The 24,880-nt window shown below is 38.3% G+C and overlaps 2 protein-coding genes across 3 annotated transcripts in view; both read right to left on the bottom strand.

Moving 5' to 3' along the window:
* Positions 1 to 262: 262 nt before the first annotated feature.
* Positions 263 to 7,784, bottom strand: r3hdm4 (R3H domain containing 4). The gene is made up of 8 exons (XM_042005229.1): positions 7,571 to 7,784; positions 5,594 to 5,751; positions 5,307 to 5,428; positions 5,104 to 5,221; positions 4,945 to 5,030; positions 4,263 to 4,348; positions 3,419 to 3,474; positions 263 to 2,145 (listed from the first exon to the last, which is right to left on the bottom strand). Exons 1-8 carry the CDS (start codon positions 7,609 to 7,611, stop codon positions 2,042 to 2,044), a joined length of 771 nt encoding a protein of 256 aa, XP_041861163.1. The 5' UTR covers positions 7,612 to 7,784; the 3' UTR covers positions 263 to 2,041.
* A 2,557-nt stretch (positions 7,785 to 10,341) lies between these two features.
* Positions 10,342 to 24,880, bottom strand: part of abca7 (ATP-binding cassette, sub-family A (ABC1), member 7) — a 30,724-nt gene continuing 16,185 nt past the window's right edge. The window contains exons 26-50 of one of the 2 annotated variants that reach the window (XM_042005201.1): positions 24,127 to 24,253; positions 23,996 to 24,019; positions 23,413 to 23,558; positions 23,176 to 23,300; positions 22,974 to 23,081; positions 22,448 to 22,640; positions 22,073 to 22,167; positions 21,611 to 21,643; positions 21,389 to 21,494; positions 21,217 to 21,291; positions 20,833 to 21,002; positions 19,711 to 19,888; positions 19,347 to 19,462; positions 19,084 to 19,228; positions 18,775 to 18,898; positions 18,161 to 18,290; positions 17,793 to 17,919; positions 16,788 to 16,850; positions 16,516 to 16,622; positions 16,291 to 16,432; positions 15,824 to 15,958; positions 15,591 to 15,694; positions 15,320 to 15,412; positions 14,880 to 15,129; positions 10,342 to 12,278 (exon numbers count right to left, since the gene is read on the bottom strand). In XM_042005201.1, coding sequence (XP_041861135.1) covers positions 11,826 to 12,278; positions 14,880 to 15,129; positions 15,320 to 15,412; positions 15,591 to 15,694; positions 15,824 to 15,958; positions 16,291 to 16,432; positions 16,516 to 16,622; positions 16,788 to 16,850; positions 17,793 to 17,919; positions 18,161 to 18,290; positions 18,775 to 18,898; positions 19,084 to 19,228; positions 19,347 to 19,462; positions 19,711 to 19,888; positions 20,833 to 21,002; positions 21,217 to 21,291; positions 21,389 to 21,494; positions 21,611 to 21,643; positions 22,073 to 22,167; positions 22,448 to 22,640; positions 22,974 to 23,081; positions 23,176 to 23,300; positions 23,413 to 23,558; positions 23,996 to 24,019; positions 24,127 to 24,253 — 3,369 coding nt within the window. In that variant the 3' untranslated portion in view covers positions 10,342 to 11,825. The remainder of the gene's footprint in view (positions 12,279 to 14,879; positions 15,130 to 15,319; positions 15,413 to 15,590; positions 15,695 to 15,823; positions 15,959 to 16,290; positions 16,433 to 16,515; positions 16,623 to 16,787; positions 16,851 to 17,792; positions 17,920 to 18,160; positions 18,291 to 18,774; positions 18,899 to 19,083; positions 19,229 to 19,346; positions 19,463 to 19,710; positions 19,889 to 20,832; positions 21,003 to 21,216; positions 21,292 to 21,388; positions 21,495 to 21,610; positions 21,644 to 22,072; positions 22,168 to 22,447; positions 22,641 to 22,973; positions 23,082 to 23,175; positions 23,301 to 23,412; positions 23,559 to 23,995; positions 24,020 to 24,126; positions 24,254 to 24,880) is intronic. The other variant, XM_042005202.1, reaches the window with a different exon arrangement.

Raw genomic sequence — 24,880 nt, 5'->3', positions numbered from 1 at the left:
TGAATAATGGTGAGAATAACAAATTGGTACACAGTCAATACCCAGTACCAATGACAATGCTGCAGTTTAAATATGCAACCTAGCAAGTACTCCTATCTTTGATATTTTTAGTATGTTTTCAGTAAAATAGACTCCAGAACCTTTAAGAAGTGAACCCTTTCTCCACCACTGATTCTACATGAAGCCAAGCTAAATTTATCACTCAAATGTAAACCTATTTTTTTTAAAAAAGTACCCAATAAAATAAGAAAAGCAGAAAAACTATCTTTAATCCTTTAATTGTTGTGAAAATGATAAATACGCCCATCATATATACATAAAGATGTTTCAGTATAGCGTATAAAGCTCTCAGAATATTAGACTTTTACAATCCAAATGTTGGCACACATCAATTAAAGATTTACATCACAACTGTACTTCAAAAGTTGGGAGCACTGTGGCTGGGGGTGCTGGGGTGAAACACATCCACACAAGTTCTTCCCAAGAGAGCACACAGTACACATTCAGAGTGAGAAGTTCGAAGCCTGAGAAGTTGGTTATTCACACAATAAACACACAAACTTTGGTTGTTGACAAACTGCATCAACAGGTCAAGTTTTGTTACACTGCCGACAACAGTGTATATAAAAAGTAGTTATTTTTTTCCCCCTTACACAAACCTGGATACATGTTCTCCAAAATCTGTTCAAGTACAAATGTAGAAATACATGTTCAAACATAGAAACTGGTGTTTACAAGGCTGAAGTGCTTTTCTGGGGTTTAAATGTTACCATGGAGATGACAGCAGGTGTGTTTTGACCCATTCCAGTTATTGTTCTATCACTTTTACTGTACACACAGTACAGTACATCACTAAACCTAATTTACTAGTTTACAGCATGAAAGACTTTAAAAGTTGCAGATGTGTGTAAAACAAAGCAAGCGATGTGTGTGTTTGTGTCCTTAAAATACATGTAAACCTACAGGCTTAACAGCTTTTAACAACCATGAAGTTCCTTATCTTTGAGTATTACCGAAACAACACTGATACCTTGTCTATACCGGTGTGTGGTGAGAGAAGCAACAACCAGAACTGCTCCGACTGACAGCACTGTGGTGTGTTCAGAGGCAGTCAGACAACCTTTACACACATATTTACAGACTAGCACCTGAAGGCTTGTAACAGTGTGTCAGGCAGTAGTGGTTAAATCCTAACACTGTTAGTTTGTTGATCGAGGACGCAAAACTGGTTTAACTGTAAACATTGTTTGTCAAATCAAATGTAGATTGAAACACATTCAGGTTCGACCGGGTGTCAAAATAGTGGTCGGATGCAGAAAGTTAGCAGAAATGTACAAACAGAACTGGTTCTACATAATACAGATTACCATAGAAAGACAGCTTTACTCCCAAAGCAATGATGAAAGATGTTTACTATTCCACCTATGATGGGTGACATATTTGTGCATACTGATAGATCCATACTATTCATGCTTCACACCTCACAAACACTAATTCTACGGGCGAGGCTTTCAGGCAGTGATGCATTTCTTTTGAGAGCAGCGTTAGCACCGTTACCTAAACTGTAAGATTTTGCCTGAGGATTTTTTTTTTTTATACTTTATTAAACCCAAGTTGGGAAATTCTCTCCTAGTTGCTAGGAGCAGTGGGTGCCAGGGGAGCTTTTGGGGGGTTGAGGGCCTTGCTCAGGGCCCCACAGTGGTTTAAATGGTGCATAAAATGAGATCCATATGAAAAGCAGTCACTCTCAGGACCGCTCACCAGACTCAGGTTTGCTCAGGTTGTGCTGAGTTGCATGCTAACAGTATCATATGAACAAGCCCACAGTTACCATGCTTACATTAACTTTTACTTGTTACTGGATAAAATTATTGATAAATTTATAACAGAAACTAACTGGATAAAACAAGCAGGCGTCGTTTAGCTCTGTACACTGAGCTTCATGGACATCTCAGGCTTTGTGTCAGGGCTGCACATTATATCTACATTTCACAGAGCTCATGGCTGCAGATTAACAGGGAAGTGAGGCGTGGTCCTGCTCTCAGCTCATCTGCTCCAGGTAAGCAGAGAGGAGAAGTCTGGGAGGCAGGAACTCTTCTTGTTTGTTCATCACTTCAGTCTGACGAGACCCTTTATAGTTGGTGCCTGAAGGTCCAACACACAGACTTTGATCACTCTCATGTTACTCAAACACATTAAACTGGCTTAATAAAAACACCTAGACTATGTAAACAAATGACGTAAGCAGGGAAGCTTATACACCAGGGGTGTCAAACTCATTAAGTTCAGGGGCCACGCACACTGCAATTTAATCTCAAATGGCCAGACTAGTAAAATAACAGCATAATAACCTAAAAATGACTTAACTCCCAAATTATCCCTGTGCTTTAACATAAAGACGTACAGATTAAGCTGCTTACAATCAATTAACAATCCTTTTAGAAAAACATATGAGAAATCTGACTTTTGTGAAAAATAAGTGCAATTTCAACTATATTTTGCCTCAATTTATAATTTTCCTGTGCATTAATGCAAAAATGTAGTCAGATATCTGGAACTGAGAAATATATTTGTGTGTGTGTGTTTTTTAAAATAAATCTTTATTTAACCAGATTAAAATCTTTTGCAAGAGCAACCTGGCCAAGAGGAAAGCAGCAGCGAAATATTTAACAATAAACAAACCAAAAATTTTGTAATGTAAAATTACGATGAGACTACCTTGTCAAGATCTAGAAATAATAATAATAGATTAGACTTATATAGCACTTTTCAACGCACCAAAAGCACTTTACATTGTATCATTTGTTCATTCACTCCTCATTCATACTTGGTACACAGATGGAAATGTGGCAATTAATCTCCGACCACCAGTAAACATTCATACTCATTCATACACCAGTGATGGTGGAGAGCCCAAGGACACAACGACAGATCGACTAAGAATCGAACCGCCAACCTTATCACTGGAAGATCCACCCTTCCAACCTGAACTGACTCACCTCATCCAACAAACTGGAGTAAAATATATTTAAAAATATATAAAACTGAGCCACTGCCTTGTAAAAGTTTTATAATTAAACATAAAAAATACATCTTCCAATGGACAAATTAGGACTTAAAGTTACTTTTATTTAGAAAATTGTTGTTAATACATTCTTTGTAGTTTTCTCCTTTACGAAATTCATCCAAGGGGGCCAGACTGGACCCTATGGCGGGCTGGCTGTGCCCCCCAGGCCATACATTTGACACCCCTGTTATACTTATCGCTTACATGAAAGAGCTTCTGATGGATGGTAGAAATAAAGATGGTAGGTTTGCAGAGTATTTAGTGCAAAACTGCTGACCTGTCTGATAGTGTGATAGAGTGTGTGTGTGTGTATGTGTGTGTGTGTGTGTGTTATGCTTGATTTCCACTCACTTGTAGAGACAAGGTCCATATACTGGCAAATGGCGTGAAGCAGCAATCTCTCAAAACTGGTTTACAAACACAAACAACAGAAGCATGACTTTCCCCTCCTCAGTCTCACCTGGTCATCTACTATCAATTCAAACAGGGAGGCTTAATTTGCTTTTGTAGTGACCCAGTTTCCCTACATAGATCAATTAAGTTAGTTTGTCTGTCTGTTTAAAGCCAATTATCTGCCATTTCCTCACATCCTGTTTTTGTTTGTGTCCTGCTGCTGCAGTGACTCTACTTCTCTGTGCAGTTTTCATATAATTTAATATAAATTGGCTTTCCAGGTGGTCAAATAAAATTAAAGACCCATCAGTCTGAGTATTCAGTCTGCATTATTTGTGAAGTGTTCTGGACACAGAAGTGTGTTAACACAATCTTAATAGCTGAGTTGGTGGGTTGTGCTATTTCAGGCAACGATGAGAATTAAGTCTGAGCAACATATTGATGGGTTTGAAGCCTTTTCAGATGCCCAACCGCTCCACATCTTTCATCATCATCGAGACCGAAGGATGAAGGCTGACAGTGAGTTGAAAAGCATCTTTTTTTATAACTGCTGGATCCATTTAAGCAGGATGAAAAGTATAATAATCTATTTAGAAATGTCAGCCTTTCCTTATGAAGATGGGTTCAGAATTCAACTAAAATAAATGATAAATTCATGTTTTTTTCTTAAGGCAACAGTTTCCCCATTTCAGCACAAAGAGATGCCAAACACTGTGCAGACTTCAGCACCGCCACAAAGACTTACCATCAAAGTCCGTGCTATGGAAGACCTGCAGATAGACTACAGAAAGGAGATTTCTACCTGCTGCTGAGGTTGGTTGTGTAAACTGAGTGAGGCTCGGTCCTGAAGAAACTTAGAAGGCTTTTCTCAAGAACTTCCAAAGTTCCCTAAAAAAAGGGGAAAACAGACATTGACAGGGAGAAAGAAAGGTAAAAAGTGGAATCTCCACACACAAAACAACATAACTTCAGCTGTTCACCTGTGAAAGTTATGATAAATTCTTCTTCCTGCATCCTTACACATCATCTTCCATTTTGATTATCACGGTGGCAAACTGTAGTTTTCAATTTTCTTCAGTTTTTTAATGCACCAAATTCAGATCATGAGACACAAACTGATTTACCTTCAACTACCTCGGTTGTACAATCAAAAGATAAACCTTGTGCAGCTTTGTTCAATATGTTTGAAACACACCTGATACTGCGATCAGAATAAAAAACGAGTTATTATTTCTTAATCAGAACAAAACAGTCAATGTAGAGATTAAACAGTTATCCAGTTAATTAACTTTTCCCTGCAACTATTATAGACTAAGATTAAACATGTATTACCACACTCCAAACGCCATAGAATGAGGTACTCTCTTCAAGCAGTTATATATGTATAGACAGAAAACTAAAGGGTCGAAGTTTTAAATGATGAAGTAACAAATATAAATATTTCATGCACAGAGATGGAGATCAAGAAAAAAAATGACACACACCATTGGTATTTGTTTCCGTCTCAGAGTAGCTCGAAGTCTGCGATCGATTCTTTGAAAGCAGTCCTGAGGAGTAAAGGCAGGACATACTACGGAGAGAGGAAAGTCAGTTTTCCGTTCAAAACAATGAGTAACCTGAGACGAATAAACCGAGACACTCACCATTCCTTTGGTCTTTCAGGAGCTGGTTGGTGTTTTTCCTCTTAGCTTCCTCCTGCTCCAACAGAAACAGCAGCCTCTCCTGCTCTTCGCCAGAGCAATTCATAAAGTCATTCCACGGCTAAAACAACAGCACAATAATTAACCCCGATGGCTTGTGTCAAAAAATGCACCCAAGCTCTTGAATATGCTAGCAAGACATTTACCTCTATGTAGTTTCTGTTGGTGCAGGCTTCAGTGAAGATAGATGGGATGGCTGGGTTACTACAAACTTCCAGATCATCTTTGGAGCACTCATCCTTCTCCAGAAGATTGGCAAGAAAGCGCGCTGCAAACAACGAGACAGGCTGACAGCACTGATATGAGCGAAGCAATGAGAGATTTATTCATTTTAACAGTTCACTGATTAGCACACATGTGTGTGCACTTTTTTAATCAAAATCACCAAATTGATATTTATGCAGTCTGATTACGTGAAAAAAAAAGAGCTTACTGTTCTCCTGTCGGCGGAGGCTCTTCTTCCCTTTGGCGCGGGGAGTGAGGTCAGAGTTGCGGATGGCTTGGTTGATGTAGAACTGCTTCTTTTTGGAAGGAGACACTCGTTTGGCAGGAGAGCAGGGCAGTGAGGTGCACTTGCGCTCCTCAATCAGGCTGAAAATAACAAAGGAAGATATATCTGAGTCTGTTTTAATGAAACAATATTAATTGTAAATTATCAGACTCTCACATCCAATTTATCTGACTTCCTGATGAGATTTAGTAAATGAACACTTCCTCAGGCAGTTGCACATTGCTCTCTGCAGTGACTATTTCTGGATTTCCTGTGTGCATAGAGGCAAATTCTTGGAAACCAGTTATTTGACTGTGGCACTCCCGGCGCCAGGATACAGTAGCGGGTCGGGCAATTGATCGCTGTGGGCAGTTCCCATTTATCAAGTGAAGCTTGAATTTATAAGACGCCAAATTCTAGATTAATATTTGACCTGACACGCATACACAGACAACTTGCTAATATCCAGTGAGATAAGTTTTGTCAGCATTGAGGTAGCACAAATAGGAACGGATTCTAATTGGGATTATTTAATACCACTATAAAATAGCTGTTAAAAAAATTAAAATGATATTCAAAAGCATGCAAATTAAAATAAAAAGGGTAGTTCCTAGATGGGAGGGCCTGATTTGTGAATGGGCAGGCCTTGCCCGCTGGAAGTGGTTTATAAAAAAATGGAAAGAAATAACAATGTGTGCTAAGTAAGCATCAGGAACTAACCACAGCATTAAAAAATATATATATTGTGCAGGTCCCCCTCAAGCCACCTAACAGATCTAACCCAACAGATGGTAGGTTAGCAGCTGCATGGAGGGGCCGCTGTAGATCAGGGTTGGATCTACAGAGTTTATAGGATGAGATACATTGAGCTCTCCTGTTTCTCACAAGATCTGTTGTGAAATCCTGCCAGAGTTTTATTGTTAAGGCTGATTAGTGTATAATGACGCATTTCAGATTCATTACAGCTTTGATTTTAATTTAAACTCTGGTATATAGAAGAAGTTTTAATACCCTTTATTATAAACTTCGATTAATGCTTGTTTGTGCTTCCATTTATACACGATGTATGTGGTAATGAATTTTCTTAACAAACACTGTTGTGTTGGTGAGGGTTAATTCTCATCCAAATTAAAACATGAGCTATGAACCATGAATCGGCTGTAGGGTTTTTCTGTTTAACGCTCTCTGCTGCATCTGTTTTATCTCTGCAGTGTGTTTAAATTGACCAGAGCAGAGAAAACTTGGCATCGTACAGCAGCTTCTGATATAGGTCAGTGGGTATGAGAACCGCCTCTGCTGTGTTTTCCTCCTGTTTGATGCTAAATTGCCCAGCTGATACCATTTTAGCCTAAACCCTGCAGGTTGTTAGCATCATGCTAAGCTGTCGTCTCCAACAGCGTTTGTTAGGTTTGACCCAAATCTTTCCACGTCATTTAAACCCTTTAAAATTAGACATGTAGAAAACCCAAGTAGTTATAATTTTGATTTTCCCCAAAGATTAATGTAGTCTCAGATACCCAGTTAGTTTATTTCTGTGATGTGACATTTGCATTTTAATTATTTATACGAAAAAAAGAGAATGCTTAAATACCCGTCTGCTGACAAACACAATAACATGATTATAGTAGGCTGATTTAAAGACTTAATGGAAAGCAATATTAACAAATTAACTAGCCAAGGTAGCCTTTAAAGGGCTAACACAAACCGATTTTACTCCCTCAATGATCCTCGCAAGCCGAGTTAATGAAACCACATAATTAAAATCTGCAGGGTTAAGTCGATTAGGGTTAAATCAATTTAGCTACGTTTCAGCTGACATACAACCACATTATTATCATGAAACTAGCTAGCTACGCTATACTGAGCCATAATTCTAGCTAACGCCAACTAGCTAGCTCACATAACAGTAATTTCACTCACATAGAATCCTGTTCTTCATTGTTATCTGACAAAACGACCATTTTATTGAAGTGCAACCAAATGGTAAGGTCCCACCGACTGTGTTTATAAGGACCTCGTATAAAAGAAGCGCTTGACCGAAAAACAAGAGTTTTAAAGCGAAGGTGCCTGGTAAAAAAAAAAAGTAACAAGTAAGCAGCTAGCTCCTTGTGGCTAGCTTGACAGTGACGAAAATAGAATTACAAAGGTGGGGTTAAAAGACAGAGCATTCACTCCGTCTCTAAATCACGGACAATGCATTGACGGCTCAGCGCTCTCGCGCGTTTTAACTATTTTGTATGCAAGCAAATAATGCTAACACCCTTTGAATGATCTTGACGATTTTTGATTATCATTTTTTCCCTTTGAGCCTCGGAAGTCAGTTAAAATGCATGTGGAGTGGGCTTTTATTTGGATTACTTGTGAAAGTTAATTATTTCAGCAATAAAAATAGTTAAAATTTGTGCATTTGTTGATATTCTCAAAAATATTTCTCTTTCAGAGAACAATGAGAATAATATCCCTCATACAGTCTAGTCGAGTTTTTTTTTTTTAAATCTCAGTGGATTTTTCTACCCAGTAAGGGTTACTGGGGTTTTGTGTGTTTGTGTTTTGTGTTACCATAACAGCGGGCTTAACAGACCTGAGAGTCTGATTGTTCAGTGTTTTCTCTACCACTGGAGACCTGATAGGTGAGAGGGTGAAGATTTTTCAAAATTTTCTTAAGAGAAGTTTGGACAATATAAAAAATTGTTTTGTTAAACTATGAAGAAAGAGAAGAAGACGGCAAAGCAACCAAAACCTGAACCAGATGTGTCTCCCCTGATTGTGGTGAAGAAATTAATTCCTAGGATAAAACCGGGGAGGCCAAATCAGAGGATTAGAACCACCGAGTCAGGCAGTAGGCCCGTTACAGACAAGGCTACCACAGGTGAGACATCAGGGAACAAAAAGCTCTGTGTCAACTTGATGCCCGTTTTGGCCTCAGCCAAGGAACCTGTAAAGGAGGAAGAGAAAGAGGAAGATAACAGCTGCATAAGCCAAAAGAAAACATAAAACTGCAGCAAAAATTACCCATCTGTTGGCAGATCAGTGGAAATAAAACACGTGCCAAGCAATTCTTTTTAGAATTAACTTCACTGGGAAGAGAAACCAAACAACCGCAAAGTCCTCTGTCTGCACTGATGCCTTAAAATCCACCAAAACCCAACCCTGAACAGTTTGATGATCAGAAGATCCAGAGGTGTCCCATCTCTGCCTCCCATTTGTTTATACCAGCAACAATACACCACCTATACAAACTTTACAAGTTGAAACTGCTGTGGACAGGAGTTGCACAGCAGATCCTGGTCAGCTGCTCTGCAACACTGTGAGTGCAAACTTCAGGTACAGTGTGTTAAATTAAACCAAGTCAAATATCTCTGCTGATATAACACAGCAAGACTGTTGTGGTTTGACATTGTCTTTTTAGTTTGAAAAGCCCCCCGAGGTTTTGCATTTTTGCCAACCACTTGATGTGTCTTAAGTTTCTCTACAGAATCTTATGGAAATGCTTTTTTGTGTGTAGATGTTGTTCACGGTGTCTGAAGCCTGGAGGATTTTACAGGAAATGTAGTGTTTTTGGTTCTGGTTGGTTCGTGTCCACTTTTAACAACCCACCCTGCAAGAAAATGATGGGTCATAATAAAACTAAAAATATAAAATAAAAATAGTTAACACATAAAAGCAACCTGCTCAGCGAATGGTGTTGAAAAACAGTAACACAACTATTTAAAATTTTCTTTTATGGTATTCTCAGATGTTAAAGAGTTAACAAATAAACTTATCATAAAAATTAAGGAAATCTGTGCGATATCAATTAGCTTGGGGGAATATTGACGGGGATTTTATTCATTCCACATATAAAAATAAATTGTACTTCATTGTAAAAGGGACTGATCAGGCTTTCCAACCAACAGGTTTTAAAGGGGAGACATAATCAACCAAAACATATTTCCTTTCTGTGCCAAGTTTTTAGTGAATTTTCCTTTAGAGGAGTATTGTATTTATGTGTATTACAGCATTACTCCTGTGTGGAGAGATCTGCTGTGTTTCATCTTCCTGATGTTACCCATTCTGGCCTTGGTGGCCTGCTGCAGACAGTCACACAGAAAATGAAGATGAAGAGGGTAGTGATGAAGAGTTACAGAGACACGTCCAGTCTTATCACCTCCTCGCAGCTCCTTGTCCCCGTTTCAGGCAGCAGAAGAAACACCCAACCTTCGTGTATGTTTAGCAGATTTTTACTGTAAGTCAGGGTACAGAAGGGGCATGTAAACAGTTTATTTAAATAATCACATCCTGAATGGTTGATTAATTTCAGATGGGGGCTTATGAGAGTTATTTATCTATCTTCTACTCAAATAACATTACCTGTTTTTTTTGTTTTGTTTTTACTCAGCATAACAGGAAATTTATCACTGGCATGTTATTTGAATTAAATGCAGAAATAGCCACTAGTGTTAAAACTTAACAAAAACTGATTAAAATGAAAAAACAGGTGAAATATCTTCACCTAAGAAAGGTTAAGAATTGTCCAAAAAAAGTGAGGTTATAAAGAGAAGCAACAAATTAATACATTTTTTTCTTTTTTTTTTCCTTAAGCAGATAAACAAGAACAAACATCAGTCTGTAGAAGGAAAGTAAACAGACAGATGAGCCTCCCTTCACTTTTATCTCCACCCAGATCCCCGCTCATCCTGGTTTCCCTCACGGCGAGGTGATGCATCAAACATCAACAGACGGGACTCACAGCTTGCAGCACTGTTTTAAAAATGATACTGGAAATCAATTACATTTTATTTTCATTTATAAGACATTCAATACAGTCTTTTTCTATGTCATATTTTCCCGATGATGCACAACTTACAGCAGATACACAGTTTATGTGCAAGTAGAAGAGTACATTCAGTAGAACAGACTTTCATTGCAAAATGAGACATCCAGCTTCAACTGCAGGTTTTGCATAATTTCAGCACATTTAAATTTTCAAGTGTCGCTGAAACAAACATTGAAAGTGTAAGGGAGTGGGAGAACCACACACTTTGTTTTTGTTTTTACATGGTGTGCGTCTAACCTTTTGGTTATCCTGTTGCTCACATTTAATCTTTTAAACATCGCTTTATATTTTGGAATGAAAGTCTCTTAATAGTTTTCGGTGCTTTCATGCCATGCCTAAATTTATTTTTCTAACAATCCTTTAAGTATGTGACAGTGCATTACACTGCTGTAACAGCCTGCTTTGGACAGTATTCAGTCAGTCGTGTAATTTGTTTAACAGAAAATAATAGTTTATTACAATTAAACAGCTGTTCACCAATATATTTTTTATCTGGTATCTTGAATTGTTCAGTGTTATTTCTCTCATTTTATTTGGAGTGTATGGCATAATATCTTTTAGAGTAATGTTAAAACAATACTGAGTCGTGCAGCTTTTCCAGTAGTTTTATATTTTAACAATTAATTGAGATTTACACAACTTTCAGTAACTGCAGGATGCCTTTGTGATTAAAAAATGTGACGTATGTAGCGATGGTAAACAAAAAGCAACTGTATATTTAAAATAAATATAACAACTGACTCTTTTCGTGCATAAAGTGCCAACTTTAAGTGATGACAACTACAAACTTTAGAAATAAATAGAAAAGACTGATAAATAAAAGACAATTAATGTTGGATTTATAAAAGAACAATGTAACAGTACAGTGGTAATAAATACTGTATATCATGTAACAACCCCTTAAATATGCTCTATATATATTTATAAAATTGTCTTCATAACGACATGTAACAAGCTACTGTTTGAATGTTTGCAGCATTTTCTTTGATAAAGTGCTTTCTGGAAGAGGTCTGCTGATTTAATCCTGAGGAACACAACTCAATGTTGTCACTCTGAGCTCTGCATAGTATTCTTTCAGGATAAATACGCCGTTTCTTTGGGAAAAATGAGTGATATGGTTATTCTGATGATGCCACATAAAGGGTATAACGCTACAAACGTGTGAAGAAGTGAACAAGGCACCACAGCTGTTATGAGGCAGGACCTTTTTTCTTAATCAAACTTCAGTCCATTTTTTTTCTACTGTTCACTTCTGTGTCAGGTTGCTGCAAACACTGCAGCAAACAAAGGAACATTCAGAAAGGAAGTGATGAAAACCTTCACTCTGTCTTTGGTCAGCTCGTCTTACACCAGTGCAGTTCACACTGCGCTGTCCTGTGAGTTGGTCCCGACTACGAAGAGTGAGGAGGGATCTTGGCTGGAGCTCTCTGCTTTGTGTTTGGACTTGTGAGATTTACTGGATTCCCCCTGAACAGCACCGTTACTGCTGTTTGATCCGCTGCTGCACACCTCCTGGCTGTTCCCCTCTGCCTGGGGTAATCTGCTCATAGTCATACCGCTGCTTCTTTCTACGTTAGACTTCTGCTTGCTGGATTTGACCCTTTTTGATTTACCTGCTTTTGGATTGTTCTCGGGTAATTTTGCAGGCAGCTGAGGAGACTTCTTCTGTGGAGGAGGTGTGACTGTTGGCTGTGGTTGGATGGTGGGAGGGTTAATCCGAGTGGGCAGATTTAGTTGCGCTGCCTCATTGCTGATGACAACACCTGTGAGACAGTCGTCATCCGTCTGCTCCTTTGCAAAACTGACAAACACCTGCAAAAAAAAAAAAAAAAAAAAAAAAAAGCAGAACAATTAATTCTTCAATAAGTAATCATTTGTCATCAATAACAATAACAATCTCTTCTCAAAACCCACCTGTTCACCTTTTAATACCAAATGAGATGTTGACATTTCGATCTGATTTCAGTTTGATATGATTTTAATTATTTTAAATATCTTAAATATTTTAATTTTATTTTAGTTTTATTTTCTTTTATTTAAATCTATTTTGAATTTTTAATGCTATTTGTATGCTATGTCTTTTAAATAAGATGTTGTGCACATTGTGGCACTTTGTTTCAGCTACCTGTTGATTTTAAAGTGTGTTATAAATAAAGTTGCAGTTGCAATAACAGGTGATCCCCACTAATTTTGTTAGTAAATTTTTGCATGCATGCTAACCCACACAGTGGAGAATGGAGATGGACTATGTGGCTGGATGTAGCTGCTTTTTCTAAATGAAACACTGTTTGTGTACCTCATTTGTATGCATTTGATATATTAAATGCTTAATAATATTGCTCAGTGACATTAAATTGTTAAATACTAGGAACTGAAGTATTTTATTTTTATTACATAATGTTATTAACTATCTTGATTGAAACCTCAGTTTATTTTATTACAGTCAAATATAATCTAGATAACAGCTTTAAAGCAGTTATCTAATGTCACTTAAAATATAAGAACTGACTCCTCAGTCAAAATGAAAATCTGTGCAAAAGCAATAATAATAATAATAATAATAATAATAATAAATAAAGAAGCGTTTTCCACACAGGACAGCAAGGAACAGAAACGTGGGCTCTAAAACAAAACTTACATATGAGGCATCTCACTGAACAAATCAGCTGTTCTAAATATCTTTGAATTCTATTTATTCACAACCCTATTTTCACTGGAAACTGGAGCTCTGAGTAAAATGTAAATCATTTTGAAATATGGTTTCAGTGTTTGCTTTGTCATATTTTCTACTTAATTTGTGGTGGGCAGGTGAAGCCTCATGGCGCTAAGGCTTTCCTTAGCAATTGTGCTGAAAAAAAGATTCAAAGCTTCGAGGCATCAGTGACATCTGGACCAGATGTCACTGATTAACCTCTCAAGAGCATGACTGACGCACTGACACAGTTTCAATTTGGTTCAGGACTTTAATGCTTCAACCCTTCTTTGTGTTAACATTAAACTTTAACATTTTAATGTTGACGTTTCAACCCTTCATCTTCAACCGCAGAAAAAGGGCGGCCATCTTTAACAATCATGTCCAGCCTCATGCAGCTTCTGTTTTCTGCACACAGCATAGGAGACAAGGAGACTGCCTCGACCTTTCTAAGCTGATTACCTGAAAGATTCTTTTACCTTTTAATGTCCATCTGTTTGTCACTGGACTTGAGAATCAAACATTACAAAAGGAGGACAATAATGGGGAAAAAAAAAGAAAAAAGAAGAAGAAAAAAGAAGATCTGATTTTTTTTTCCCAACTAGTTTTTTTTTATTACCACTCATTCACGTGTAGTTTTAGTGGTGTGCTTCAAGCCTCATATGGAGGTTGTTTTGGAAGAACAGGGAGGGAGGATCTCACTGATGTAGGCTAATTAATGTCAATCATGCCACGAATTGCTTTCAAATAAACTATATTTCCCTTTAAAGAATGAAATATAGTTCCCATAGCCTATGATTTTTTTAATAAATCAAATCTGAACATTCATGTGAATGAATTTATGTTACACCCATAGCAGAAACCACCTCTAACAATGATGCACAACATAACACCAAACCATTCAAAGTTGTCAAACCTGTCTCTGCACAATGAATCATTCTGAGGTAATAAAACATATTGACACAATATGAGCCAATGAAATGCTGACAATGACATCTGACATCACTGGTCACATGACAGTGGTGTTTTGATACAAGCTCCTAAACCTCAGTATCATCACTACATTTAACATGCTTTTACAAGTAACAGGTCTGAGCTGAAGCAGACCAGTTCCGCACTAGGAGGCCTTTACTACTGGGCCATGCTGTTGTAATGCATAAAGACTGTGTTCTGACAATATGTTGCATCTGGATGACAACACATCTTGCTCCAAGACCAGTGTGAATCACTCAACAGTTGTGGTCTGGCTCTGAGCCCTCTCTAATGGTTTAAGTGTGACGTGTGCATCTTCACCTGGTTAAGGCTTCCCGCCTGCAGCTCATCTAATTATTTGGTTTGGCAGTTTGTCTCCCTTTGACTTCGCTTCACTTGTTGCCAGATGGTTGTTAGAACCAGTCGATGGAAATCTACTTACCTCATCTTCCCTCAGTGTTAACACCCCCCTCTTTGTAAGTCCATTCTGCTTTCTTTGCAGTTTTCTTTTGTCTGCATTCAGTTTTTATTTTTATTTAAAAAAAAAGAGTACCAGCTTTATTAAAAACAAAGTTGTAGAATTAAATGTAATTCTATTTTAGTTTTTTTTTTCTTGCTACCATCTAAAAAGTAGTCAGAACGTAAAGTCTGATGTGTTACTTTGATGCAGAGCTCTAATTCCTGTCTTTTGTAGAAATATTTACTGATTAACTTGAATGACTTCATCCCAGTTGCATATCTATCCTCACCTGGTCCAGTGTGGTCTGTGAGACCGAAAAGTCCACGATTCCCAGCTCCTCGTAATTGTTGGCCAGCACATCAAAAACACGAGCCAGGCAGCAGGCGTGAGAGGGCAGCTGGTACTGCAGTACGTTGTGGTGTTGCTCCTTCAGCTCGATGCTAGAAAAAGATTTCCTCATGTAGTCGTTGATGGGACACGAGTCTGGGTCGGGTTTAGCGTCCGCCAAACGGAGGATAATGGTGTATCCGTCACCAAACCTAAAACATACAAAGATAAACAATACAAAAATTCAAGATTAAGACGACAAATTACTCTTAAAGTCATGATTGTTAAGCATCAAATTTATGACTTCCACCTCTTCAGAACTTGTACATTTGAAATCTAATCATATTATTAAGTGTAAACTGAAAACACACATAAAAACAGAGAGAAATGCAGCACAGTTACCTGTTCTTAAGGTGCTGCACAGATCCAAGACACTGAAACCTGCCATTAACCATGATGGCCATCCTGTGGCAGAGAGCCTCACACTCCTCCATGCTATCATACAGACATGGAAAATAGTCAATACCATTGTCATCATTGCAAATAAACATTTAGCTGTAAATATTTGTGTCTTGGTGAGAGTTTTGTCTTTTCATGGTCATTACAGCCTTGTCTGAGATTACACCAAACAGAAATAACATTAAATAATGTCTATAGTTATCTACTATCCTACCTGTGGGAGGTGAGAACTACAGCTCTGCCCTCTCTGGTGACACTGAGGATGCAGTTCCACAAAAACCTTTTGGCTTTTGGGTCCATCCCAGTGGTGGGCTCATCCTGGAAGTAGGTGAAAAAATTAAAGCATTGAGGTAACAATAAATATGATGCAATTTAGAACAATACACTTTATGCTTAAAGGAGAGTCATTTCTAAAAGGCTCATCCTTTTTAGCCATTTATTCCTCACCAGGAATATAACTGGTGGTACCCCGATGAGAGAGATGGCTGTGGAAAGTTTCCTCTTATTGCCTCCGCTGTAGCCTCCAGCCTCCTGCTCTGAATACTGAGTCAGCCCAAGCTTCTTCACACCCCACTGCGCCACCTGCAGAACAATAGAACAACTTTACCACCCAACACATTAAATGACTCTAAAAAAAATGAGAACTGAACAAGTAGTTCCAAAACTAGATTTTTATAAAGAAAATACACATTAACATGTTTGTCAGACCAAAACCAAATGGAAAAAAAACCTCTCAAAACTGGACCGTCACAATCAGATAATGTTGGTGGAGCTGGTCCAGTTAATGGCCAAGTTGAACTACAGCCATATTCAACTCGCTACCCCGGTAAAACTTCAGGCTAAACAGAGATGACGGCACTTCACTTTCTTCTTTTTTTAATTTTAGCTTTAGGCTTTTTCTCTGGTTAAGTTACCTTGGTGACAGACTCCTCTGGGACCCCCCGCAGGCGAGCGTACATCTCCAGATGTTCCCGGCCAGTCAGTAAGTCACTGATGGCATCAAACTGTGGACAGTAACCCATCAGCTGGTGGACTCGTTCCATCTCTGTATGCACACTGAGAACCACAGGAATAGTTGGTTTAGTAGCTAAAACCTCTGCAGGGATTTAATTCAGTGCAGCTGTTGAGATGTTTTGTACCTGTGATGATGGAGGAAAGCCTCTCCATGTGTGATGGGCGTATCTCCAGTCAGCATGCGAAATGTAGATGTCTTCCCTGCTCCATTTACACCAAGAAGGCCAAAACACTGGAGGAAAAATGTGTAATAACGCTATGTTATTAATACTGGATGTACAAAGCGCAAAATAAGTTGGAAATTCAACAATGTGCATAAACGAGGTTGCGATTTAACAGGTTAACTGTGTACCATGAAATGTAATGTGTGTGTGATCAGTGGTGTGTAATGTCTCACCTCACCGCGAGGAATCCCGAGGCAAAGACGATCCACCGCTGGCTTTCTGCCTGCTTTATAAACCTGAACAGCAAAATATTCGTTTTATAATTCAGTAACAAAGATTCACTTATACCTGTAGATTATCAGTGAATGAGTGTGTGGATTGCAGGGGGCATAATAAGTTAGATATTTTAAAAAGCCTTTATTTCCTAGAGGTGTGATTTAAATAATGTTTCGTGTGAATCATGTTTTAACACTAAAAGGGCCAAGGCGGTAATTTAAATTTTGAAAAGGCAGCAGCCAGCGGAAATTCAAGCAGAGTTTATGGAGGGGATACGGACAGCAAGGCAGGTGGAACCAGGTGGTCTGCAGCACAACTCATAGCTGCAGCAGACTCCTACAAGGAGTTTGGTGGCAGATGCAGATATGCTGCTACAAATATAAAACCTACAACACCTGCAGCAGATGCTGCAAAGCCGTGTGGGAGTTGCAGCAGGAGAAGAGATGTGATCTGCTCTGGTTGCAACTTGTACAGTTTTAAAAGCATCAGAGTACATAGTGCATATATTTGTGATAATATAAATATTCTTCCCTTCATTCAGCTCCTGTTAGTACATTTCATGTAGTTTGCATGTTCTCTATCATTTTATTTCACCCCTGTTGATTGCTCTTTATGAGGCTACAAATATTTAGGCTCTGCTAATTGATATTTAGATTTTCTTTGTTTCCGTGATAAAAGAAGATACAATTACTGTTGTAGCCTCTTGTTGTTTTATAGTTTGTTTTGTAAACCATTATTTAGCTATTACCAAGTGTGGCATTATCTTAGCTGTATACTTATAAAGGGAAATTAAATGAGGTTTAAATGCAGTGGTCAAAATGACCACTGGTTACTCTCTAGTAGTTATGGAATATTTTTTAATTAAAGTCAGATGAATGCAGACATTTAGGCCACAGTAGCATCACAGAGGTAGAAACAAACAAATTTCAGTTTTGCTTCCCACATTGTGTTGTTGTTTGTACCTTGCTCAGGTCTATCATGGTGAGGATGTCTGACTGGGCTTTGTTACTTTTGACCCGTTCTCGCTCCCTGGCCACATCCTCATCTTCTGGACCAAGAGGAGGCAGCTGAGGCTTTGTCCACCATGGCCTAAAGAGAAAACATCATCTAATTTTATTTATGTTATATGCTGTTTCTACATAGACATGCATTTATATTACATGCTTTCAAGAATGTCCTGTTTAGAAACTCCTGTAGTGTCACAATGATTAATTTCAGACTTACAATAAGTGTAACACCTTAAATTAAGTTTAAATTTCTCCAACTATTTCAGGACCGTGATTTTGTTCAAACAGGATGCATGGTAGAGAAGCGTTGTGGTGAACATTACCTGAAGTAAAGGAAGAACCTGTACTGCAGGAGTAAGGTGAAGATGAAGAAGACAACACCTTCAACTGCCATTGCAAACAGATTCTTTCCCACAAAGTCCCAATGAAGAGGGTGTGGAGTCTGTTTGGTGCCTGTGAGATCCAAGTCATACACATCCTTTACATACATTTATATCATATAGATATTTTCATATTTGTAAACAGTTGTCACCAGTTTAAAGGTGAAAATATTTGTACTCTCACACAGGTTTTCTGAGCTGTTTACCAATTCTTATTTAAGTTATAGTTACATGATGAAGGTGGGCTTAATGTGCAGACTGAAGGTATTAATGTCCAAATTCTTTAATTGTAATTCTTCTGGTTCAGGTTTAAGTCAATTTCATCTTCCAACCATCTATTAGCAATGGTTTAGAATTTATCTGACATTTTTTTTGATAAATCCAATTGAGCATTTATAAATTTGTGTATTGGATGTTTATATTATTCAACTGTAACTCTAATATGCTTTGGCAAACAGCTAAAATAAACATTGTGTATTTTATGACACATAGACATCGTATGCACAGACTAATCAACAAATAGAAATGTGTCACATTAGATGCAGATCTGGTCATACCCAGTCTCTGGAAGGCGTCAGATATGGCCTGGTTTTTTGCCATGTCAATAAGTCCTCGTCCCAAGCAGAAATGAGGGAAAATTAAAAACACCTTCTTTAAGATATTGTTGATTCTGTTCAGGTGCTGGAAAGACAAAGTCATGCACAATCACTTATTTCAGTATCAATGAAAATCAATTATTATCAGAACATACAGGATAATTTGGTGATGTTTGATCAATATGTCAAGACATCTTTTCAGTTTCTGAATTCGAACTTGACTGGTGAAGCTGGAAATTTAATCTTTATTCCCTTCCTCAGCAGATGTACCTCGTCTATAAATAGCTCCAGGACAAATGTGGCAATGCTGCCATTGATCCCAATGAAAAGGTTGATGGAGGTCAGCACCACATAAGCTGTGCTTGGGACGGTGAAAACAAAAGACGCTGGGTACATCAGAGGGGTTATTGACCACCTGACAAACAATAACACAGAAAAATGGAAGCACTTGAAACAAATGTGAGTCCATTTGAACATGTAGTCTGGTCAGATTTATTGGCTTATGATCTTAAAAATGTGACACTTAAACATACCCATAGAACAGGAGGAGCAGGACAAGAGCAGGCAGGTTGGTCTCAGAGACGTACGACTTCTGCTGGAAACCGATGAAAATCAGCACCACCATGGTGGCTGGGACACTGTAGTTCAGCTGAGAAAATGACAGGCCAGTGTTTAGTCTGACACAGGTTTCTCCTGTTAAATATGCAATGCATTGAGGTGAGCTGTTGCATCATTGCTAAATAATTCCCTAGTGGCAGGACAGAGAACTGTGTAGTTTAGGTCAAGTTGACAATAATTCCTCTTTATTGTTGAGGTTCTTTAGCAGTAAGTACATTTTTGTACATTTTCAACATGAGACTGTAAAATCAGCTAATGTGACTGACAGTGAACACTGACCATGTCCCAGGAAAAGTTGGCCAGCCAATAGAGGATCGGTTTGACCCCGCTGACAAACTGCAGATGTTTAGCTTTGCTGGCTCGTTCCTCAATCAAAAAAAGGGTGAAACTGGCCGGCACAAAGGACATGGCAAAGATCACACAGATGGACACCAGAACATCCACTGATGTGGTCATCCTGTAAAGGAAGGAAGGAAAAAAAACACATTAATAAATCTTATTTCCGGAAAAGTTTGGAAGTTATCTAAACTGCAACATGACCTGAATCTGTCATTTAATTCATTAAAATGTTGATTTAAAAGACACAACTATGTGTTGTCACTGACCAATTTCAATGTATTCATAAAACTGAATTTTAGAAATAAAAGTTTAGAGAATATACAAGTAACAGCAATTTGGTAGAATTGTAAATCAGTGGGTTAGTTGGTGTCAGATGAGTTTGTCAGGACCGGATATAAAAACAGGGCCTCCACTATAGGCTTAGTCTTTCCAGACAAAGATTAGCTGTGGCTCACCAATTTGTGCCAAACTCCATCAGAGAATCATTAAACATTTAAAAACAAAAGTCCACATTTCAGATTACAAACTGTTGAACAGCTAAAAACTTGTATTCAGTAAGAATTACCTGAAGTTATGATTCTTAAGTAATTAAACATTAATTAAAAGGAACAGTGACCCTGTGATGGACTGGTGACTGAACATGGGTATCTCATGCCTAATACCAGCTGGAATTCGATTTCTTTCAAAATTTGTTTAATCTTTTAAATATTATGAAGTTGATCAGATATTGTATGTGTTAGTTAAATAAATAATCAAATGAATTAAGAAGTTACAGATATGTAAGCTTTAGATAATTTCTCTCTTTTTCAAGGTTTTAACTTCTTTCATTTTTCAATGTTTAACACTTGTGTCCTGCTTATGAGACAATCACTCATTTCTACTACAGATAAAATAAAAAGTGGGAGTTAATTCAGCCTTGTTAAGACTAATTCTACATCGAACCTCACTGTGATCCATAAGGCTTAATGTCACCTGACAAAACTGAATAAATTTCTTCAGACAAACTGGGGTATTACGTCAGGCACAAAAAACTGAGTCCTCCAGCAACAACGGTGAACTAACATGGCCATTTCTGTGAGCTGCTCCTTGGTGAGGTTGAGAGGATGGTTGTAAGCAGTGATGCCATGTTCCTTCCTCTCTGGACCTGGCGGCAAGCTGGCCCTCAGGAGCCCGTTATTCATCACGTTGACAAATGACACCATGGAGTGCCAGCCCTTGTTGTTGTACCACACCTAAGTTCAACAAAGATGGAAAATAACATTTAAGCTGTTGGAAACTTCTGGACATAAAATTTAACTCACTTTTTTTTTTTAAAGTACACTAATAAAATAAATTAAGAAAGTCAGAAAGACATTATTTCTTCATGAATGTGAAAAAAGACATTTCTCTGAAGGCCGAATGCAGAAAATGCATAAAGTCAGATAAAAACACTGCTGCTGTATGTACCTTGACATTGTTCTGACTGTGTAGTCCTTCCAGAAACTCTGGAAGTCTGTTTAGCAGATGATCCAGTGAACTGTTCTGTGTTGAACCAGAAGACATTTATACTTGAGGATATCACGTATAAAACATACATATTTATCAAGTGTTACTGAGCCCCCTCCAAAGCTCTGTGTACCTGTGGGACTTGGTAACGAGTCCTGACTGACATGACTGAATCTTGGAGATGATGGACATGAGAAACGCTCTCAGTGGCACTGCCCCCCAGAGAGAAACCTCCGTATCTATGACACAGAAATTAAAATGGCAGAACATTACACAGCAGAATGAGACTTAAAACATAGAAAGCTGTGAACACTGTGATAATTTTGATCTTAAATAAAATTTAAGACTTACTTACCTGAATTCATTCACCCATTTTTTTTGTTTTAGGCTGAGAGAGAAAAGTCAAAGGTTTAGTATGTAGACTTTAAGGATGGAAAACATGTGAGCGATTATTTATAATTTTTGTTAAGAAATTTGTTTGCTTGATGTTAAAAAAATCATATTTATATACAAATGATAACACCATGTTTCAAAAAGTTAAACTGGTAACGTGGCATTGGCAGACTACTTCACTTCATTATAGATTTCCAAGGACCGTAATAAATGTACAGAACAATACTGATCTGGATGCAAACAGCTGCTTAACTTAAAAATGTGAGAACAACACGAGGCTGGAGAGTAACTTCAAAAGATGGTGGCAGACACCTTGGTTGTTTAGAAAGGTACCAGAGCAGCGCTCCATTACATGGTAATATATCAAACCTTTTCCCTGATTAGATGAGCAGATGAGACTGGTGATTTACAATTACTGAAGTACCTTTTCTTGAGGATTTGGGAGTAGGTCTTCACCAGGTAATCAGAGATGTTATAGCTTGTTAGATTTTGAAGGATGTCTCCAGTTAGCCTTCTAATCTGAAAAAAGACCAGTTTAAAATGGTTAATTGAAAAACAACAGGAGTCAGTTCTCAGTGTTACTGACACATGACACAGCATTTTTCCCATGTGTCCTCACTAAGCAAAAAAAATTAAGAAAATCTCACAAAGCTTCTCACAAAGAAATCATTTTTCAGTTAACTGTGAGTCAGATGGGGTTATTTTCAGTCCAAATCTGAAGTTTATCCAGCAATTTTAGACCATTCAACAGTGCATTCTACACAAAAAATAAATAGTTTTGATCTGTCACCCCACCGACCTGTGGAGGCGGAAGTCCTCCAGCACCCTCTGGGCAGTCAGGGAGCATCCGGCGGATCTTGTCTGTGCTGCACTGGCATTCAGGTGAGGGTCTTTCTCTGCTCCAGTTGCCTCTGCTGAACATCTGCCAGGTGGAGAAAGATATCTGTGGCCTCATGAACTGGCCACTCCGCTCCCCTTCACACTGAGGACTCCTGCAGGGAGAACAGTGGTATTCTGTGTAAGTGTCCAAAAAATGTTGAAAAATGTTTGATATTTGACTAAAGTCCTTAAGATAATATGTGCAGATTCTCAAAGACGCATATCTTTGTTAATAGCAGATGTAAGTTTTCATAAATGCCAGCGGAGATAACAGCCAATCCAAATTTTGAAATGTTTCCAAAAGCATGTCTGGTCATCTAACGTGTCTTACAGGGTCTTCTTAAAGCTGCTTTTAAGATCTGGATGCCTCAGATTTATCTTTACATCTAATTTTACAATTTCCCTCACTAAATCCATTGAGAAAAAGTTCACAGGGATAATCTTACGTGCTGTTCTCCTCTTCCTCTTTTTCCATGCAACTGGTACCAAAACCTGGCCGGTCCAGCAGAGCTTCCAGCAGGTTCTCCATGGCTGGGTTTCCAGGGACATCCATGCTATAAATAAAGCAAAGGTGCAAGAATTTCTAGCTAGTTATCTTTGATTAGTAATGATTAGTGACTAAGTGGCAAAAATTCAGTAAGGTCTCACCTGAAGAAGGTGTACTGCTCTCCATACATCCAGGGCTGCAGCTGAAGGGCAGGGTACTTCCCAAACGGAGGAACGATGAGGCTGAAGATCAGGGCGATCAGAACGAACAGGGCAGGCAGGACAATCTAAAACACAAATAAAGCTTCAGCTTGAGAGTTCAATAAACCTTTATCAGTCCATGAGCAAAATCTGCTAATAATTTTTGTCAGCAAAAAAAAAAAAAAAAAAAAAAAAAACCTGAGCGAGAAATCCTCGACGGCTCCTACGAGCATAAAGCCAGCGTTTGATGAAGAGAGCTCTCAGCTGCTGAAACGTCAACCACCAGCCTGTCAACGGCGTTCCACCTCGACCATTTTCACTCAGCAGGTCTGTCTCTTGAGGTTCTGCAGGGAGAAAACAGAGTGATGTGAGTCACACCAATATATCTGATAAATATTCAGACCTAGACACAGACATCTTTTACATGTAACAGAAAACTATGAGCTGATACACACATTGTAATGCTTGTCACAATTTATACCTATTTATTTTCCCTAATAATGCATAGATGGAGTGGCTTAAGTAATTTAAGCAGCTACTAAAACTTTAAGTTCCTTGTGGGGCCTATTTCTGTGTTGTTATGGCTTTAACCCTTTTATCAGAAGCTTCAATTTAAAGCCAAACTAACTCTGTTATCGCAAAGCATTTATTAACCCCTGTTCATTTAGTTTCAATAGTTAGAAATAGAAAGAAGAATAAAATATATTTCTGTGGAAAGATGAAAAATAAAACACTTTTCCTTTATCTTTATGATTTATAGTAAGTGGAGAACTGAAGATACCTTGTTTACGAAGTCTTTTCCTTCCTGGCAGCATTTTGGAAATCAACAGTTATAATGGGAGGTGAAACAGATGACTGACGGTACACGATAAGTGATTTGCACACAAGTGAGTGCAGGGTTAGTGTTGGCACCTGTGTCTGGTTCTTGAGTAGGTTGCTCCACATCTCCCTGCCCCGATGGCTGCTGGTTCTCAGTGGATTCTGCCTGCAGCTCTGGTTCAGTGTCCACGCCTGTTTTCTCTGCCACTTGCAGAAAGATCTGGAAATTACCAGGATGGTCATTATAAAAGATGGAATTCCTCCCATAAAGAAGGGTGAAAAGGAAAAATCCCAAAGGCATCATTCCCATCAGTCACAACCTTCGTGTCATAACTGAAAAACTGCAGACAGCAGGTGGCAGTAAAAACACCTCAACTACCTAAAAACAGAGGTCAGAAGAGCAGAGCGAGTGGCTAATTAACACAAAGTGAACCCGTTAAGCTCATTATGACAATGGCTGCTCCACAAATATCCTGCCTTTGTGACAAACCCTGATTGTATACACTCACGCCCACACACACACTGAAGAAAGTTAATGAGAAAAGAACTCCTTGCTGTAATGACTGTAGCTTAGGTGAAGCTAACTCAGTCAGAAATCACAACTATTTTCAATAGTTATCAATATATTGACAAGTTTTCAGCTGCCTAAACATACACTGAACAACATTTAGTGCACTGAACAGATAAAAGAAGTAACGATGCAGACAATCACACACAGCAATGACAGTCATTTGACTGATTTGAAAATTAGACGTGTTTCGTCACAGCTGTCAGTAACAACAAAGGAGATGATTAGATGGTCAGTAATCTCAGTGTAATGCCTTGTAAGTAAGACACAAATTGCTTA

The sequence above is a fragment of the Melanotaenia boesemani genome, chromosome 14 (genome assembly GCF_017639745.1).
Source record: "Melanotaenia boesemani isolate fMelBoe1 chromosome 14, fMelBoe1.pri, whole genome shotgun sequence".
NCBI lineage: Eukaryota > Metazoa > Chordata > Actinopteri > Atheriniformes > Melanotaeniidae > Melanotaenia > Melanotaenia boesemani.
The sequence above is the reverse complement of the archived record's forward strand: the minus strand, read 5'-3'. Positions and strand labels throughout refer to the sequence as shown.